This window comes from Tenrec ecaudatus, chromosome 8 (assembly GCF_050624435.1).
Source record: "Tenrec ecaudatus isolate mTenEca1 chromosome 8, mTenEca1.hap1, whole genome shotgun sequence".
Classification (NCBI taxonomy): Eukaryota; Metazoa; Chordata; class Mammalia; order Afrosoricida; family Tenrecidae; genus Tenrec; species Tenrec ecaudatus.
In genome coordinates, this window is record NC_134537.1 from 109,178,931 (window position 1) to 109,197,516 (window position 18,586).

At 42.4% G+C, this 18,586-nt stretch overlaps 2 protein-coding genes across 4 annotated transcripts in view; one reads left to right on the forward strand and one right to left on the reverse strand.

Moving 5' to 3' along the window:
- WRN (WRN RecQ like helicase) overlaps window positions 1-11,326 on the reverse strand; it is a 156,117-nt gene extending 144,791 nt beyond the window's left edge. The window contains exon 1 of one of the 3 annotated variants that reach the window (XM_075556718.1): window positions 11,064-11,326. Coding sequence is in view for 2 of the 3 variants with exons in the window: in XM_075556716.1 (XP_075412831.1) it covers window positions 10,797-10,964 (168 nt within the window). In the remaining variant the exon portion in view is untranslated. Of the gene's footprint in view, window positions 1-10,796; window positions 10,982-11,063 lie in introns of those variants that run through there. The other 2 variants (XM_075556716.1, XM_075556717.1) reach the window with 2 other exon arrangements.
- PURG (purine rich element binding protein G) overlaps window positions 11,120-18,586 on the forward strand; it is a 36,618-nt gene continuing 29,151 nt past the window's right edge. Inside the window, 2 exon segments of the mRNA XM_075556719.1 lie at window positions 11,120-11,611; window positions 11,896-12,765. Coding sequence (XP_075412834.1) covers window positions 11,902-12,765 — 864 coding nt within the window. The 5' untranslated portion in view covers window positions 11,120-11,611; window positions 11,896-11,901.

Here is an 18,586-nt window from a genome sequence, read left to right on the forward strand (position 1 = left end):
TGTTTATCAAGGCATGTTACAAAGTTTTGTCACATCTGCTAACAAATGCACAAAGGGCAAAGCACTCTGTTATAAACTACAACCCAAAGGCTTAAGCCCTGTGGGTCGCAAACCCAGCTCAAGGAATTAAGTTCCCAGAGGCGCCCACTCAACAAGCACTCCGCTTTACTTGCTCCACGGGCTGGGAAGTCCATCACTGTGATCCAGGCTCGGGGTCCTGGTTCTGCTGCTGCTCCTCTGATGGTACAGCTGTCACCTGGAACCAGGAGGTTCACCCTCCACTCCAGCTCTTGCTAGTAATGAGATCACTCCTCTTACTCCTCCTTTCATACACACCAGGATGCTACTCCAGAGAACCCTGTTCACAATAACTCACAAGCAAATCCCCCACCTTCTTACTAGGACCATGCAGGGATAGGTCATTTGGTGGAAATTATAGACTTTGGCTAGAAGAGGCACATTAAATAATTCACTGCCCCTGCAAATAGATCCAAACTTGTAAAGCTATTTATTAAATCAATGAATTTCAGAAACAATACCAAGAAAGAAATATCCCTGTGATTTTTCAACAAACCACACAAGTTAGAAGTTCACAGGGAAGAGACTGCTCAAAAACAGGCAATATTAAAAAAGAAAACAAGGGAAATTTTGTGTTCCTTTAATCTGCTACAGGCGTGGCTAAGGTAAAGTCTTGGCTACTTACTACGGTTTCCCAGTTGGAGCCTCCTGCTGTGGCCTATTTAGGATGTGGTGCACCTCCAACGGGTAGAGTCTACAGTCTTGATAGTCTACAGCCCACAGCCAGGGTCACCAAGAGCTGAACAGAAACTAGATCAAAGGTGCGCAGTACTGGGAATATCTCCCACTGGGTTTCTAGGTAGCAAGTAATGGTAAGCGTTTTTCCCAATGACAGGTTGCCCACCTGGTTTACCCACCAACAGAATGTAATCACCTTCTGAAAGACACACATTTCCCTCGCCCCCATCCACCCTCTGAATTTGAATTTTCACTAAGGGTCACTAGACACCCTTGCAGGTGTTGCATGGGGGTGACTGTTCACTCCCACTACCATCAAATCAGTGTCAACTCTTAGAGACCCTACAGGACAGGTAAAATTGCCCCCATGAGTTTCCAATACTCTAACTCTTTTTGGGAGTAGAAAGTCCAATCTTTCTCCCTCGGAGCAGCTGGTAGTTTCAAACCACTGACCTTGCAGTATGCAGCCCAATGCATAACCACTATGTCACCAGGGGTCCTGGGGTTACAAAAGAACAATGTTATATGGCAGGAACTGATTAATCTTCTCCCTCTCCCCTCAACATTAGAAACTGACCATAGCTGAAGTGAAATCTCCTCTGTCGAAGTGGTTTTTAAGATGTACAAATAAAAGGGTGATATATGGTTTATGAGCATTAGGAGACGAGCTTAGAAGATTATATGATGTGAGAAGAGATAACTGCCTTTATCTTGATGTGTATCCTTACAGTAGTGTTCTCATACAATATCTGTCTACACAGAGGCAGCACATCAGTCTGTATGATCCAAGGATTATAAATAATTAAATCTGAGACAGGAGGAGGGTATAGTATTAAAGCTTAAATTCTGAACACCCAATTGACAGAAGGCTATGGATGAAAATTAAGCCCCCCCACCAAAAAAAAAAAAAGAAAACTAAGGCCCCAGATCCCTTTGCAGGTCCCCATGTGAATTGAGCCTCCAGATAATCCACTCTCCCATTGACCAGTGATGTGAATAGTCTGGCTCAGACAGAGTACATTGGAAAGTGGATAGATGCTGATATAATTAAGTTAAAAGTGAACACCTTACAACTTGTCCAATCTGGCCCATTTTCATTTTTGTTCTTTTTAATATTTTTGACTTGCTTTTCAATTGAGGTTTTTCTGTTTTATTTTGGTTTTTGTTGGGTGGTTTTGGTTTTTATGTTTTCCTGTACATGAAATCCAGAACAGATAAATCTATAGCGAGTAATTAAATTAATAGTTTTTAAGGATTATAGCAGGGGAGGCTAGGGGCAATGGAAGCTAAGGCATTTTAGAAAGAAGAAAATGTTCTAAAATTTTGTTGATGATTGTACAACTTTTTAAGATTAAACAATTGAATTGTAAATAAATAAGACCAATAAGAGGAAGCTCGTTGTGAACTACCCAACAATACAAAACTATGATAATTAAAATAAGGTCGAACTAGTGCTAAACTAGAAAAATATATCAATGGAGAAATGCCATGTTCACAAGCAGGCTCATGTAAATACAGCAATTTGACAAAGAAAAAGGAAGCATTTCTTGCCTTCCATGGGGGAGACCTGGATTTAACTCTAGATGGATGCACCTCATGCACAGCCACTGCCTCTCAATGGTGGTGTGTGTGGTTCAGTGGAGCTTCTGGACTGGGGAAGAAAATATACTTGAAAGAAAACCACAATTGTCCTATTCTGCAAGCGGCCATGGGGATGGTGCAGGAACAGATAACGTTTCATTCCACTATGCATGGGGCGGCCATGAGTTGGAGGCCAACAAATACCAGTAGCAAATAATAGAAAATAATAAAATACATCCCAATATGTCAAATCCTGGAAGAAGCGTGCTATGTGAAGCAGGGATGAGGTAGCTAGTTTATTGTGCCAGCCTGGCCGATAAAAACATGTGGGATTAATTGAAGGGCGAAGAGATAAATGGCTCTGCGAGCCTTGCCTTTCTTGTCTCTTGCTCTTGGATCATCGGACTAATGTGTGGCTGCCTTGCTTGTTCGGTGCCTCAGTTTGCTAGCTACACTACCTGTGGAAACCTAACCTGTGGACTGCGTCGCTGTAATTTGAGGTTCCTTTAAGACCTGCTTCGCCACACAACTGGAATTTACATCTCTTGAGCTGGGGACTGACTGTTGGTGACCTGCCTTGCTATTATTTGTTGCCTGTGCTGGGATAGCCTGAATCTCTCTACAGAGAACTACCTGGTGGCCCTCAAGACTTGAAGGACTGCCAGTGCTAACACATTTGAATTGTACTGAGCCATTTGTACTGCTTTTAAATGTTTATTTCTTGTTATATCTCTATCTATATAAATATATATATGAATTACTAGCAATCTAGTTTTGTCTCTCTGGAAAGCACTAAGCATCAGGAGTAGTTATCATTTTGAGATCTAAAGTGTAACTCTAGTTGTATGTATCTTTGTGTCTGTACCACAGGGCACAGAATAAAACTGAAGCCATGTGTGGAGTTACTATTCTACAGTTCGTTCCTCAGCAACCTTGAAAGTAATCAGTAATCATTAAGACCTGAATGGAAATAATGAAGTAGTTTATGTTTTAAAAATTGGAATTCTGAGGATAAACATGGTCATGGTGACAATAAAAATGAAAATGAGAGGGCAGGAAGGAAAGGAGTAGCAGGCTGACAGTATGCAGTAAATTTTAGTAGCCTCCCCAATTTCCATTATCCTTTTCCACTCCACAGTTTGGAAGAGCAAAGTTTTCTGAATGGATTGGGGAAGATATAACTAGTGCCAGGAGTAAAAATCAGCTGTCCTAAAACCAACAGGAAACCCCACCTTCACTGCCATACCATTGATTCAGGAATAGGAACTACAACCTCACCCCATAGCAGTTCTCTAGTCTACATCTCTTGGTGTAATTTCTAGTTCCAAAGCAGTCCAACTACAGCAAAGCGCAGTACTCTCCTTCAATGGTTGTTGGAACAAATGCTTTTATTCCTGCCAGATGGGGAGGAAGAAACATGCAGCCATGGTGTAAGCAGGCGGTCATCTCACAATTGTACCAGAAACCACTCTGATGCAAAGACCAACACTTAGAAGAGGTACAGACCCAGAGGAAGTCGGCACACAGACTAGACTTGCCCAACAGTCCCTCTACCACAGAATGTGTCAAGTAAGTTTGCCAACTGATACGCTTTTATCGAAGTCAATTTCATTTTAGTGCTTCGATTACCTGCAACTGAAAGCATCTTAATTGACAGGATGAGATAACTAAATGCTACTATCATTTTTAATGGTTTTAAAATATTGCGTGAAATTCCATTTTCTTTAGTCATAATTTATTTAACAATTTCATCTATTGACGTCATTTGGGTTGCTTGCACAGCTTATTACATTTAAGTAACACCCAAGTGCGGAAGTGTGTATTTGCTTGTAAGCATTCTTATTTTTATTTCTATAGGATAGATTTCTAGATGTGAAATTGAGTCACATAGTATTTCTACTTTTCTTTGCCTTCACAACAATCTGCTAACCACCAAAGGTAAGGCTAGTCAAAGAAGCCTACACAGAAGCCCAAGGACGGCGTCCGCAGTCACCGGTTCTAAAAACTCCTTGGTAAAGGCAGTCGCTCACAAGCTGACAGTAAGAAAAGCTCCCTGTGTCATCGGCTTTGCCCACAAATACAAGAACACTCGGTAAAGAACAGAAGTCCCTGAGGGATTTGTGGGCAACCGTGGGTTGCAGTATAATCCCACGTAACTCAGATCCTAACTTTTCTGGTGTTTGAAATAGATCGAGTTCATGGCATCTGAACTGGAGTGAATGGCTCCTTATTACCATAACCACCACATGGCTATGAATATAACCATCTTACATTTCCTCCCTCCTCACTTGTCTCCGGGTTCACAGACGTTGATGTATAATCATCTTTTGAGGGAAATAGACCCTTTCCATTTTTCACATTCTCAAATTGTCTTAGCTTCACCCTGTTCCTTCATAAGGACACCAGGTCATTTTCAATGACTGAATTCCTCTATGATCTCAATTCCAAGCATCCCCTTCTCCAACCAATACCTATTACAAGTTTTAAATTCACTCTCTTTAGAAATAGAATTTCAACCATCTTTTTTTTAATTTATTTTTTAATCATTTTATTGGGGGCTTGTACAGTTCTTATCACAATCCATCATGTCAAGCACATTTGTACCTATTTTGCCATCATCATATTCAAAACATTTTCTTTCTACTTGGGCCCTTGGTATCGGTTCTTCGTTTTTTCCCCTCCATCCCCCAATGTCCTTCCCATATTAACCCTTCATAATATATAAATTATTATTATTTTTCATGCCTTGCACTGACCAATATCTCCCTTCACTGACTTTTTCTGTTGTCCATCCTCCTGGGAGTAGGTTATATGTAGGTCATTGTGATCAGTTTCCCATTTCTCCTTCCAGCTTCCCCTTACCCTCTTGGCATCACTATATAAATGTACTTATAGATAATGATAGGGAAATAGATCTCTGTATATATATTTATATATTAAGTGTTAAAGTAGGAGACAGACATTGGGCTTCTATTCAAGGCAAGAACACTTTGTTCAAATAACCTGGCGTTCCTTCATGCTCACCTTCCTGACACAATCGCTGAAGACAAAATGGGTGCAATAAGCAAATGTAGTGAAGAAAGCTGATGGTGCCCAGCTATCAGAATATTTAGCGTCTGGGGTCTTAAAGGCTTGAAGATAAGCCAGCAGCCATGTAGCTGAGAAGCAACAAAGTCCACACAGGAGAAGCACACCAGCCTATGTGATCATGAGGTGTCGACAGGATCAGGTATCAGGCATCAAAGACCCAGAACAAAAAATCATATCAATGTGAATGAGGAAGATTGAGGAGTGGAGACCCAATGCCCATCTGTAGACAACTGGACATCCCCTCCAACCCTCCCCCCCACCACCACTATCATGACCCCAATTATACCTTACAAATCCAGCTATCCCAGAGCATGAACATGGATACAGATAAGAGAGGGAAACCAGGACAGATAAAACTCTCATGACCAACCATCTTTAATCCCAATACAAACCAAAAACCAGCTGCAAATGTGTAGCTTCCAACTCAGAGTAACCCTCTATCAGGTTTCCAGGGCTGTAGATCTTTACAGTAGATGGCCTCATCTTTCTCCATGGAGCAGTTGGGGATTTTGAACCCCTGACCTGAAGGTTAACACTCCAATGCTTACCTGACAGGACCACCATGGCTCCTTTACCAAGGCTACCTGCTCACTCTCCATAAGCCTTGGGTAGCCCTCACTACTCTCCACAACCAGTTTAAAATTCAAGGTCTTCCTTTGCATATACCCTTAGCTTTCTGTGCTCTCTCCCTTCCCTCCCCCCCCCCCATCTCCCACAATTTTCTTCTGGAAAAACTCTAATCCTGAGTAAAATTAATTATCTGCCAATTCTGTGCCTGCACCCAGGCAGCTAAATCAAGCCAAATCCACTGCCCATGGCGTCAATTCCAACTTTTAGCAACAACACAGATCAGGGTATAACTGCTCCATAGGGTTTCTAGGATATAAATATCTTTTTAATTTTTTTTATTTATTGGGGGCTCTTACAGCTAATCACAATCCATACATATATCCATTATGTCAAACATATCTGTACATGTTGTCATGTTTTTCAAGATATTTTCTTTCTACTTGAGCCCTTGATATCAGCTCATTCCACCCCCTCCTCCTCCACCCTCCCTCCCTCCCATCCCCTTGATAATTTATATATTTTTTCCATGTCTTACACTGACCACTGTCTTTCACCCACTCTTCTGATGTCCATCCCCTGGGAGGGGTCATACATCAATTATTGTGATCTGTTCCCCTTACTACCCCCTACCCCCTGCTTCCCTTACTTCTCCTAGTATCGCTGCTCCCCTTACTGGCCCTGAGGGGGTTTATCTGTTCTGGATTCCCTGTGTTGTGAGCTCTTGTCTGTACCAGTGTACATGTTCTGGTCTAGTCAGATTTGTAAGACAGAATTGGGGCATGATAGTGGCGGGGGAGGGGAGGTAGCATTAAAGAATTAGAGGAAGGTTGTGTGTTTCATCAGTGCTATACGACACCCTGACTGGCTCATCTCTTCCTTGTGGCCCTTCTGACAGAGGGTGTCCAATTGACTACTGATAAGCTTTGGGTCTCCACTCTGCCCTCCCCCTTATTCCCATTGATATGATTTTTTTTTTGGTATTTGTTTGGTTTGGTTTGGGCCTTTGATGACTGATACCTGATCCCATCAACACACACGCTCACACAGGCTGGTGTGCTTCTTCTATGTAGGCTTTGTTGCTTCTCAACTAGATGGCCTGGGCTGTAAATCTTTACAGAAGCAGACTGCCTCATCTTTTTTCCGAGGACCACCGGGGGTTTCAACAGCAGCCTTTCAGTTAGCAATCCAAGGCGGCTTAGACCACGAAACCACTAAGGTTCTTTAAAACCTGTAGCAGGTGAAAAGTAATTGGCTTCCCCTTAAATTGGGGCCACCAAGCTGAGTTCCTACTACATTTCCCTAGTCCATTCACTGTCCTACCCTCCTAAGATTACTATTTCAATTTCATACCACCTCTCCCATAATCACTTAACTGATAACCCTGCTCAGGTTTTATTTAAGAAATCAAAGCAATCCAAAGAGCTATCACAAGTACCTGCCCTAACATCTATTCACATAATTGTACCTGTGCCCATCTCCTCTCCCCCCCCTTCGGTAACAGTGGATGAACTACCTATGAAAATTACTTAGTACTATTTCGGAGAACTAGGTTCACTACTCTTTCATCTATTCAAGGATGTTGCTCTAGCAATTTTTTTTCACTGTTCTCCTGGTTCCCTTTTTACTCATTTACAAAAAATCCTAACTGGTATATAAGCTTATACATATATTCTCCCATACTAAAAAAAAAAAGCTCAACGCTCTAGCTATCTGCTTCTTCTTCCCATTAAAACAAAAATCCTCAAAAGTCTTCTACAGCAGTGTCTCTATTTCCATTCACTCCACTCTCTCTTGAACCCAAAGTAGCCACTCGACTCCAACAAAAGCGCCTCATAAAGGTTACCACTGACCTTCTGTGTTGCCAAATACTCGCTGATGCAGTCCATCAGAAACAATGAAGCACAGCATTCTTCTTCAAATACTTTATTTGTGACAATGCTCTCTGGACACTACCTACACCAGTAAATTCTTTCTCAGTACTCTGCGATGATCCTTGCCACTCCTCAGTTTCTAATCACAGAGCTCCAGGATGCATTCATTTAAATACCTTTTCTCTTCCCCTTACAGATCATATCCAGCCGGATGGCTTTAAAAAGCACCTGCAGCACATTGAAGATGTCCACATTTTCTCAACAGCCTGAACTGCGCTTCTTAACTTCAAAGTTGTATATATCTAGATACTTTTATATTTAATGGTTGTAATATACTTATTAGGTATAAAATTCTCCCAAACTGTCTTCTACAAATTTTTCAAATCATTAAGAGCACCTCCATGCTCCTCCACAGGTCAAAAACCCTGAAGTTACTCTTGACTCCTTTCACATTCTATACCAATCTATCAGCAAATACTGTTTATTCTGCCTTCCAAATACAGTCAAAATCCTATCTCCTCTCACCATGGCAGCTGCTACAACCCTCGTTCAAGCCACCATTACCACTCACCTACTGGCCACTATAGTCTAGTCTCAAAAAGGTACACAGTGTGATTCCATTTAGAAGATAATTCAGATCATGTCCCTTTTGGGACAAAGCTCTCTATCGGCTTACCATTTCCCTCGGAGTCCAAGCCTACAAAGTCCTACACAATCTGCTCTTTGTCCTTTCCTCTTGGACATCACCTCCTACTATGGTTCCCCTCCAATCTCACACTGCTCTCTGGTACCCTGGGTTGTGTTTGGCTACACCAAACAGGTGCCCTCGGGACCTTTGCACTCACTTCCTTCAGTTTTTATTCAAAAAGTGCAGGCCTCAGTAGAGTCTTCCCTAACGATCCTATTCTACACTAACAGCTCCCCAATCCCACTCCCACCTTTCAGTGCTCTTTTCCAGTTAGTCTGCATAGGGCTTGCACCCTCTCATATTTGGCTAATCGCCTGCCTCCCTCCACTAAAACGTAAGCTTCAAAAGCAGGGAGATTTTGTCTGTTTTCCTTGTTGGCATCCTCAATTGCTAGAGCACTGATCAATAAACAATTTGAATTTATAAAGCACAGCTAACTGCCACCACTACCAGTCATCTGTCAGCTGTCATATTGTGGTGATACAGTGGCTGCAACAATGGGCTCGAGCATGACAATTGTGAGGATGAGGCAAGGCCAGGGCGTGTTTCCTTCTGTTCACTGAAAGTTGAAACCTACTCACGGAGCCTAATAACAAATTAAGTCAATCTTTCAAATGACATCAAAATCTAAAAGAGGCCTCAAAGTTAACACACCCAACAAAATTAAGTCTGACACACTTTGACTTAAAGTTTCCTAAATTAGCATCTTATAAATTGTATTACTCTCTTCCAAAGGGAATAGTACTTTTTTTACATATGCAAAGGTATCCAGAAAACAAATTCAGCCAGGGGAAAATTCAATAAGAATTGAATGATTTAATCTCATAAAATCCAACGTAATATGATAAATTAGAAACAAGAGGTCATTTCCTTTGGGTTTTTTTGTTTGTCGAATTATGGAGTGGCTCAATTTGTGCAGCAGCAAAATGCTGTGTCCTCAGGATGAACACCCATGGTGCCCAACAGGACAGCAGCCGCATCAAGTGAGGGCAGAGGGGACGGAAACACATTTTAACTGAAGGAAGCTTGGAGAAGGCCTGTAAGCTTTCTGGGTGCTTTTCCTGAGAACTCAGGTGGATGAGAGAATATGTCCATTTCAAGGAATTCCCCTCCACGCCTCCCAGGGGCGTCGTGCTCCATAGAACTGAGTACCTCCGTTGCTCTAGACTGGGTTGGTACTGTACTAGAGGGAAAGCACACACACTGTGAAGATAAAACCAAAGAGAGCTGATTTAAAATCAGACTGTTCACAAAGGAAAATAAATTATCAATTCCCAGAGTGAAGATTATAGCGCCTCGAGACAAAGCAGCAAGCATTCTTAGGCAGTGGAACTAAAGCAACAGAACCATGACTGGCTGAAGGACAGTAAAGGAAGTTGAAGGCGGGCTATGAGCCAACAGGACTAGTGGATTTAATGGGCCCCGGTGGCTTAGTGGCTTTCACGTTGGGCTGCTAACCCCAAGGTCAGCAGCTGGAACCTACCAGCCACGCCACAAGAGAACGGTGAGGGTCTCTGCTCCCACAAAGATGACCGGCCTGTGGAAATGACTGGATGGCAGTGGGTGGTGGTGGTTCTACATAGATGTAGGATTAACCTAACTTGTTACAGGTATTTAATTGTAAGGGTACATGCTTTTCAGTTAACTACAGGATGGTCACAGGATAATGGCAGGCATACTTTTCTGTGAGTATACCATTAAGACTGCTTTCTCAACCGTTTACTTTTCCCCCCTTAGCGTCCATTGTAATGCCGATTTATTACTGAATACGAGGCTTTAAGGGCCTTCGGGCTTAGGTCATCATATCGTTATCATATCCTTGGCCTTGTTTGACCATAGAGAATGGCCCACTGGAAACGAGTAGAGGAACATCCTGCATCTGCTCGATCACAAAGAAAGAAGTATCCCCCTGAGGTACACGGTGCGGGCGATGGACGGGTCTTTCTGGTCCTGTAGTTTCAGAGTTGGAAGCACACAAGGACGGTTCTACCCTGTCCTATATATAGGCTCGCTGTGAATCAGCATCGACTCCTAGGCAGTGAGCTTAAAGCTCGACGGGTATAGGGTTAATTGGGCACACCGGTTAAAGAAAAAACCGTTGTTAGAAACTGTAATTGTAAAATTCAACATGGATTCCACAGTCCTGTCAAGTCTTGACAGGGTTAAGGCTCGGCTCACACCGAGTCTGATTCTAGACTGACCTACAACACTCAGGATGGAGGGTAGGGAAGACACGTTACCCTAAGAAGAGCAGGTTCACCTGGTCTTTTCCTTGAGCTAGATGACTTGGTGACGCGCAACACGGCAAGGCCGGGAACTCCGACATCGGAGCTGGAAGCAATTCCACAAACTTCTCTCCCGCGCTGCGGAACGCACGCCCGGGCGTCGCGGGCGCACAAAGTTCGCATCAGCGGCAGGAGACCCAGACGCCCCACCTCTCCCTTTTAAGTCCTGGCACCACCCCCATCCCCCCGCGGGCGGGGCGCGCAGCGTTTCAGCCCGCCCACCTGGACGCACGCATGCGCGAGGACGCGCGCTGCCGCAGAGCACCTCGGGAAGTGTAGTCTCGGTGCGGGGCGCCGGTGGGCCGCCCGCGTCCCACATCCCTACCGACTCCGGAGATGTCGGAACACTCTCTCCACTCCGGTCCTTCTAGCCATCTTCACACCTGTCCAGTCGCCTCCTGCTCACGCTCCATCCCCAAGCGCTGAGCGTCGGTCAGGGCACGCCCGAGGGAGAAGGCGAGACCCCCCCTCTTCCTTCAGCCGGCGGCGCTGGGGGAGGCGGGGTCCGCTGCCCGCCCCCCTCTGCCGCCCTCTCCGCCTCTCCCTCCCCTTCTCGGCGGGTGTCGGGCCGGTGCCCGAGTCCAGGCGGCCGCCCCCGCCTCGGCCGCAGGAGGGGTGGCGGTGGGCGCCACAGGCGATGCCCCTGCCCGGCTGCTCCGGCGGCGGGCAGTGCGGGCGGCTGGGGGCGGCGGCTGCGGCAGAGGGGCCGAGAGCTGGCGGCGGCGGCGGTGGTCCTGAAGGGCATCGGCGGCGATGACGGCCCGGCTGATGTGAGTGTCTCCGGCTGCGAGCTGCGGAGCCCGCGGCGGGCGGGAGGCCGGGCGGATGCGGGATGCGGTGCGCTGGGCCGAGCCGGGAGCTGCCGCCCGCCGCCGCCCGTCTGGCGGACGCGGGAGCCCCCCGGGCGCGGCGGCGGCGGCGGGGCCGTGCGAGGCGAGCGGGCCCGGCGCGGGGGTCCCGGGAGGCGGCGGGGACGGCGCAGGCCGGGGGGAGGCGGCCGCGATGGTTCTCAACACCCCTCCCCCCACCCCGTGTGTCTGTTTGTCACTTGCAGCTGAAGATGGAAAGAGCCAGGCGAAGGGGAGGCGGCGGCGGCCGCGGCCGCGGAGGCAAGAATGTAGGGGGCTCTGGCCTAAGCAAGAGTAGGCTCTACCCCCAGGCCCAGCACCCCCATTACCCCCACTACACAGCCTCGGCCACCCCGAATCAGTCTGGAGGCGCGGCCGAAATCCAGGAGCTCGCCTCCAAGCGAGTGGACATCCAGAAAAAGAGGTTTTACCTCGACGTGAAGCAGAGCTCCCGGGGCCGCTTTCTAAAGATAGCCGAAGTCTGGATAGGGAGAGGCCGGCAGGACAATATCAGGAAGAGTAAACTGACCCTCTCGCTGTCGGTGGCAGCGGAGCTGAAGGACTGTCTAGGAGACTTCATCGAGCACTACGCCCACTTGGGCCTGAAAGGCCACCGGCAGGAGCACGGCCACAGCAAAGAGCAAGGCTCCAGGAGGAGACCGAAGCACGCAGCACCCTCCCCGCCGGTTTCGGTGGGCTCCGAGGAACACTCTCACAGCGTCCTCAAGACGGACTATATAGAGAGGGACAATAGGAAATATTACCTGGACCTCAAGGAAAACCAGCGGGGCCGCTTCCTAAGGATTCGACAAACCATGATGCGGGGGACTGGCATGATAGGTTATTTTGGTCACAGTTTGGGCCAGGAACAGACCATTGTCCTCCCAGCACAAGGAATGATTGAGTTCCGCGATGCCTTGGTTCAGCTCATTGAAGACTATGGCGAAGGGGACATCGAAGAACGAAGAGTTGCAGATGGTGACCCCGTTGAGCTTCCAGAGGGGACTTCTTTCAGAGTGGACAATAAAAGGTTCTACTTTGATGTGGGCTCTAATAAATATGGCATTTTCCTGAAGGTAAGTGAGGTGAGGCCACCTTACCGTAATACTATTACTGTTCCATTCAAAGCATGGACGAGGTTTGGGGAGAATTTTATCAAGTATGAAGAAGAGATGAGGAAAATCTGCAACAGCCATAAAGAAAAGAGGATGGATGGCAGAAGGGCCAGTGGTGAAGAACAAGAGTCCCTCGACTAGCGTGAATTTGAACTCCATCAGGCAAAATTTAAAAGCATAAATTGGCTAGAAGTACTGATCCATAGAAGAAAATTTTCCTCTTTTTGGTCCCTTTGTTGGTAGTAATACCTCGAGTAATTTAAACTTCAAGGAGTCCGATTCTCGTGTTCTGTTATACATAGATCACTGTCATTCTTGGGGAAATAATAACCTTCCCAGAGCCTAACTAGTTTAGCTGCTTCAAACTGCTCCAGACTTTTGAAGTATGCCAATCAGCACAAAATGTGACATTCTGACCTTCTAATACTGTAACTGAGGTTTGCATTGCACTATGACATAATCCTGAGGGGAAAAAAAGATACATACTTAGTATTGGAAGTGTGAATTTCTATTTCACAAGTTCCCAAAAAAAGAATTCCATTCCTACTTCATTAAAAACTGCTAAGCTGACTGTAGGACAGTTACCACAGAAACAGAAATTGACCTTAGGCATAGTATAAATATGTTTGTTTATAAAAACAAAAGCAAAAATATCCTAATTATCCATTGGATAACTAAATATTAAACAGCGCCATAAAAGGCTCAAATCTTACTAGCTAATTAAAACCCCAAAATATATAGTTATATTTTTTAAAAGCTACTGAAGTATCCTGTAATTTCAAATTTTGTGGTAACCCTACGGTTTTTAATTACAATATCAAAGCCATGGGAGAGATTTAATTGGTTATTCTAAATTAGTTACAAATCCATCTTCACCTCTTGCTTTTTGTACCTTAAATTTTTATTGACATTCCAAAGATTCAGAAATTACTTTCATGTCACCGCTAAGTGGGAGGCATCATCCTATGACTTTGCTATGGAAATATCAATGTTTTAGTTTTTTGTGCTAATTTGAAGGTTGTGAGGGTTTTTTCCTAAAATGTGTTATGGACTCAAGGTGTTATGAGTTTCTTCTTTAAAACTATTTCAGAAGGGTTGGTGCACCTGTTAAATTTGTAACATTTTAGTAACACTTTTGCAATTGCTACCATTAGAACAATGTCAACACTTCCAATATAAACCTGACTTTGGCAGGTCTTATTCCAAGGGAAAGAAAAAACTTTTTTTTTCTTTAAAGAAATTTAGAATACAGATTTTCAGTCTAGGAAAAATATTATTTGAAAATTGGTTATAGATATATTTGAAAGGAAACTTCAGGCATTTTCCAAGGTGCTCTTTATAATATGTAAAGAGGTTTACTTTACATAAGATTTACCAATTTACCTTCTAGGAAGTATCACCGCAATTTTTCAACATCTAGGCAATTTTTTAAACAAGTGAATATACTTGTGTGTGTACCAACTCACCTTGTTTTAATGAACTGAAATTCCATCTGTTGTCCTACATTTTATTCTGAATCAAATAATCGTCTTTTAGCTTGGCTTTATTCATCTTCCACACAGTAAGTCCATACAACCATGTCTAAAGAAAGGCCTGGTAGCTCAGTGGTTAAAGCCCTTGGCTGCAAATGAACAAGTTGCTAGTTGGATCCCACCAGCTGCTCCACAGGAGAAAGGCTGTCTGAGGCCAAAAAGATTTACAGCCTGGGAAACGGCATGAGCAGTTCTAGTTCTACTCTGCCCTATAGGGTTGCTATAAGTTGAAATCTACTAGGCCATGGATTTTGTTTGGGGATTCTTGTGTTTTAGAACCAGGCACTGATTTCAACCCCAAAATACAACTATCATTGTTGCGAGATGGCTGCGTGGATTGAGATCAGAAGGCTATGAACCAAAAAGGTCATCAATTCAAACCCACCAGCAGCTTCTCAGGAAAAGATGTGGCCATCTGCTTCCATAAAGACTCCAAAACCAATTCAGACCCATTGCATCCAGTTGATTCTGACTCAGTGACCCTATAGGAATGATTAGAAATACCCATAGGGCTTCTAAGGCTTTAGATCTTTAAAGAATTAAAGTGCCACATATTTCTCCCATACCTGTAAAGATTACGGCCTGTGAAATCCTATGGGGCAGTTCTACTCTGTCCTATAGAGTAGCCGTGAATCAGAATAGACTCGACAATAGATTTATGTGTTAAGTAATTCAAAATTATTTTGATGATACTTTTCCTCTGGGGTTTATTCTTAGATACATGTAATAAGGTCAGTTTAAAAAAAATGTATAGTATGAGCTTCATTGGCTTATGCTGCTGAAGAACAATCCATAATCCAGATATATATGCTGGTGCTGGTGTACAGATCATATTTCACCTTTCTTCAAATAGTGGGAAGGAATCTCGTTACTTCCTTATAACTGTGGCCCATCTGGGTAACTATGAAACAACTGAAGGTTAGGAGATAATGTTAGTACTAGAGTTAAAAGCACATGGTGGGTGTTGAGACTCTAAAAATAGCAAGCATTTTTAAGAAGTCTTAAATGTAAAATAACTATAGGCTTGCTAAAAAAAAGTTTTTGGTACATGAAGGAGTAGTGTGCACTTGAATTACTGTACTACTGATTGTTATTGCTTCCCTTAATAGTGCCTACTAAGAATATCCACCTGTCAGATTTGGGCACACTGGAACTGTGACTATTGCAGTATTTGACTGTCCCTATCACTATTCCTATAAGTGTGTACTCTCTTAAAACCTTCCTTTCTAAAATATTTACATCAATTAGATCTAAATGACTTCTTTTGTGATCTTTAGTCTCATAAGATTTGAGTATGTGATATATGTATGTACGTATATGTGTTTGCATATATCTGTATATATACACATATACATATAGGGTTGTTAGGTGCCGTTGAATTGGTTTAACTCATAGTGACCCAGTGTACAACAGAACGAAGCACTGCCTGGTCCTACACCATTCTCATAATTGTTGTCATGTTTGAGCCCATTGTTCCATCCAGAATGTCAATTCATCTCATTGAAGATCACATAGACACATATGTATTATATCAGGCTTAAAGATAGATATCCTTAGTTCATCGTATTTAAATATTATTTGTTTAATGTTTTCATGAAGTGAAGAATTATTCAAACAGCCGACTTTTCTACCACATATGTATACTTCAAAGATTTTACCATCTCAAAGCTGCAAATTGAATAGATGCATATATGCCGGCAACGGAATATACTCTAGAACCAATAAGCCATCTGCCAGTCTTTTGTTTCATTTTCCATAGTTCATGGATAACTCAATGGAAAATATGAAATGATGCTATGATTTGTTGATGCTTAAAGTTCCCAAGAATTCACTAGCCATAAGCTAAGAAATAAGGTCCAGTTCAAAACTCTGGTATTAGGATGTGCAATGCCATGTATCTTATAAAATAAGCTACTGTTCTTATCTGTGCAATATACATTTTATTTATTGTCCTTTGTAACATAATGAAGCTGCAAGTGTACATGGTATCCTTCAAAGTAATCGGATCCCTGCCTTGAGGACATTAAACTCTTAGGACAACTGGAGGTTAGGAGTCAAAAATGAGCATTCACTGTAGTGACCAAAATTACTAGCTCATTGTATAATTCTAGAACACTGATGATGTTTGCACATATTAACCCAAGCATAATGTGGTACATACTCAAAACTTTAATAATCTAAGCTAGTAGTATGAAATTTGGAAACGGGTTCCTTGTAATAGTTGGCAGTGTGCTCCGAGCAATTGCAAGCAGCACTAATCTGTTGCTTATATGCAAAAGATGCAATGTATTATAAAAGTATTAAAGTTCTGCCACATTTTATAATGTTTTTGTTAAAGCCCCAAACTGCCATGTCCCTTAAACTTGAGTCAAACACAAGCTTATTTGCACTAAAGAGCATGGCCAAAAAAACAAATGACAGGGTGGAAAAATTAGTTGGAACCTCTTGAAATAATTGGTTCTAGCTGGAGAATTTCACATTTGTCTATTTGAAAGCTATATGGTCCAGGCAGACAATCTGTCAGTTCACTAATTTAATAATGCACTTTACCTTTTGTATATAACAGATGTACATTTATGCCACTAGACCGGGGAAATGTGTTTCAGTAACTGTGTAGTTAGAAACGATCGAATGCACTCTTGCATGCATGTTTGTGTTGGACCTGTTGTCCTAACAGGGTTCCATTAAATGGGTTTAACAGAGGAGGGTAGAAGATGTTTTTGAAACAAATCCAAATACATTTAGCAAAAGGGTTCATATTTGTACTCTAAAAGAACAGGAACCAATAAAAAAGCATTTCTAGCCCAGCTTAATATGGCAGTTGAGACTATACATAAAGTCGAGATTCCCCATAATCCTTGGAAAGTTAATTTGAGAATTTATGCAAACAAAAAAGGTTTTGATTGATACTGTTTCATTGTTGCTGTGTATTTAAGTAACTAATGAAAACTTAGTATATGATACTGTACTAGAATTAAAAATGATTAACTGATGTGGCTTTATTAAGAAAATAGCCAAATTAAAGAAATACAGTTTCAAGTTAAGGAAATGTGAAGACCTTAATAACAATTGCAAAATAAATATGATGTTATTTCAAAATTGCCGGCATACTAACCTTCACCAACCAAAAAGGGTTTTGGGGGATTTAGTGTATCCTTCCATCCTGAAAACTTCCTAAGATGTACATTTGAAAACTAGGTAGTTGTTACTTAATAGTAGGCTGTATGTACTTTACTAAGAAACACTGTGTACTAGAAATCCATCAAGAGTGTGCTATATTTACTGCAATCATTTTATAACTGTGGATAAGAATACATTATATATAGTCATCCTACCTTAATATAATCATGTATTTATATTGTAATTTTGCAGATATTTTCAGTAAAATAAACATTTATCTTAGCTGCACCATTTGAAGAGGCTGATGTTGGAATAAACCCTCAGATACTCGTTTTTAATAAGCAGCTTCCATTATCATTTCTTTAAGCTTTATTTTCTCCTTTGTTTTCATTTTTTAAAGAATAGGGCTTAATTTAAAATTTTTCCATGGTTTTCTAAGAAAGTGTGTGTGTGTGTGTGTGTGTGTTTGTTTCCTGCTGAATTCCAAATGTCTTTCATTGAAATTATTCACAAAACCTATTCCAACCTTTGTATGCATTATAGAGACTTTGCTCAGTCATTTTATATTTTAAATCTGACTTTACCAAAACACCAAATGTCTTTGGCAGGATAGCATCTAAAGTAAACCACAAACAGAAGTAAAAATTGATGCCTACACAATAAAGTGATGTAAAATTTATCACTGCCTAACAAGAGTCTTAAAAAAAATCTCACGTTTTCTTAAAAGATTTCTTGAATTTCATAGAGAAATAACTTGCCCATCAGAGGAGAAGCTGCAAAATATCTGCCTGCTCTCAGTCCATAATCCACTATGCTGCAACAGTGAGGTGCCGGGCAAATATTTTTTTCCCAAACTAGTGTCGTGTGGATTGTTGGATTATAATTACTATGTCATAAAGTAAATATACTCAATTTTATGTAAGTAAACCATATAAAAGCAAAGTATCATATATTAGTATATTTTCTTTTGTAATGTCAAGAGGTCACTGTTTTTTCTTAATTTTCCATGCTTTTAAAAATATTTAAGCATCATTTAGTAGTCTTTTAATCACTGTCTTTTTGTAGGGAAAACATGCACATAGTTAAGAAAATTTTAAACTACAGATGTATAGACAGTGAAAAATAGCAAA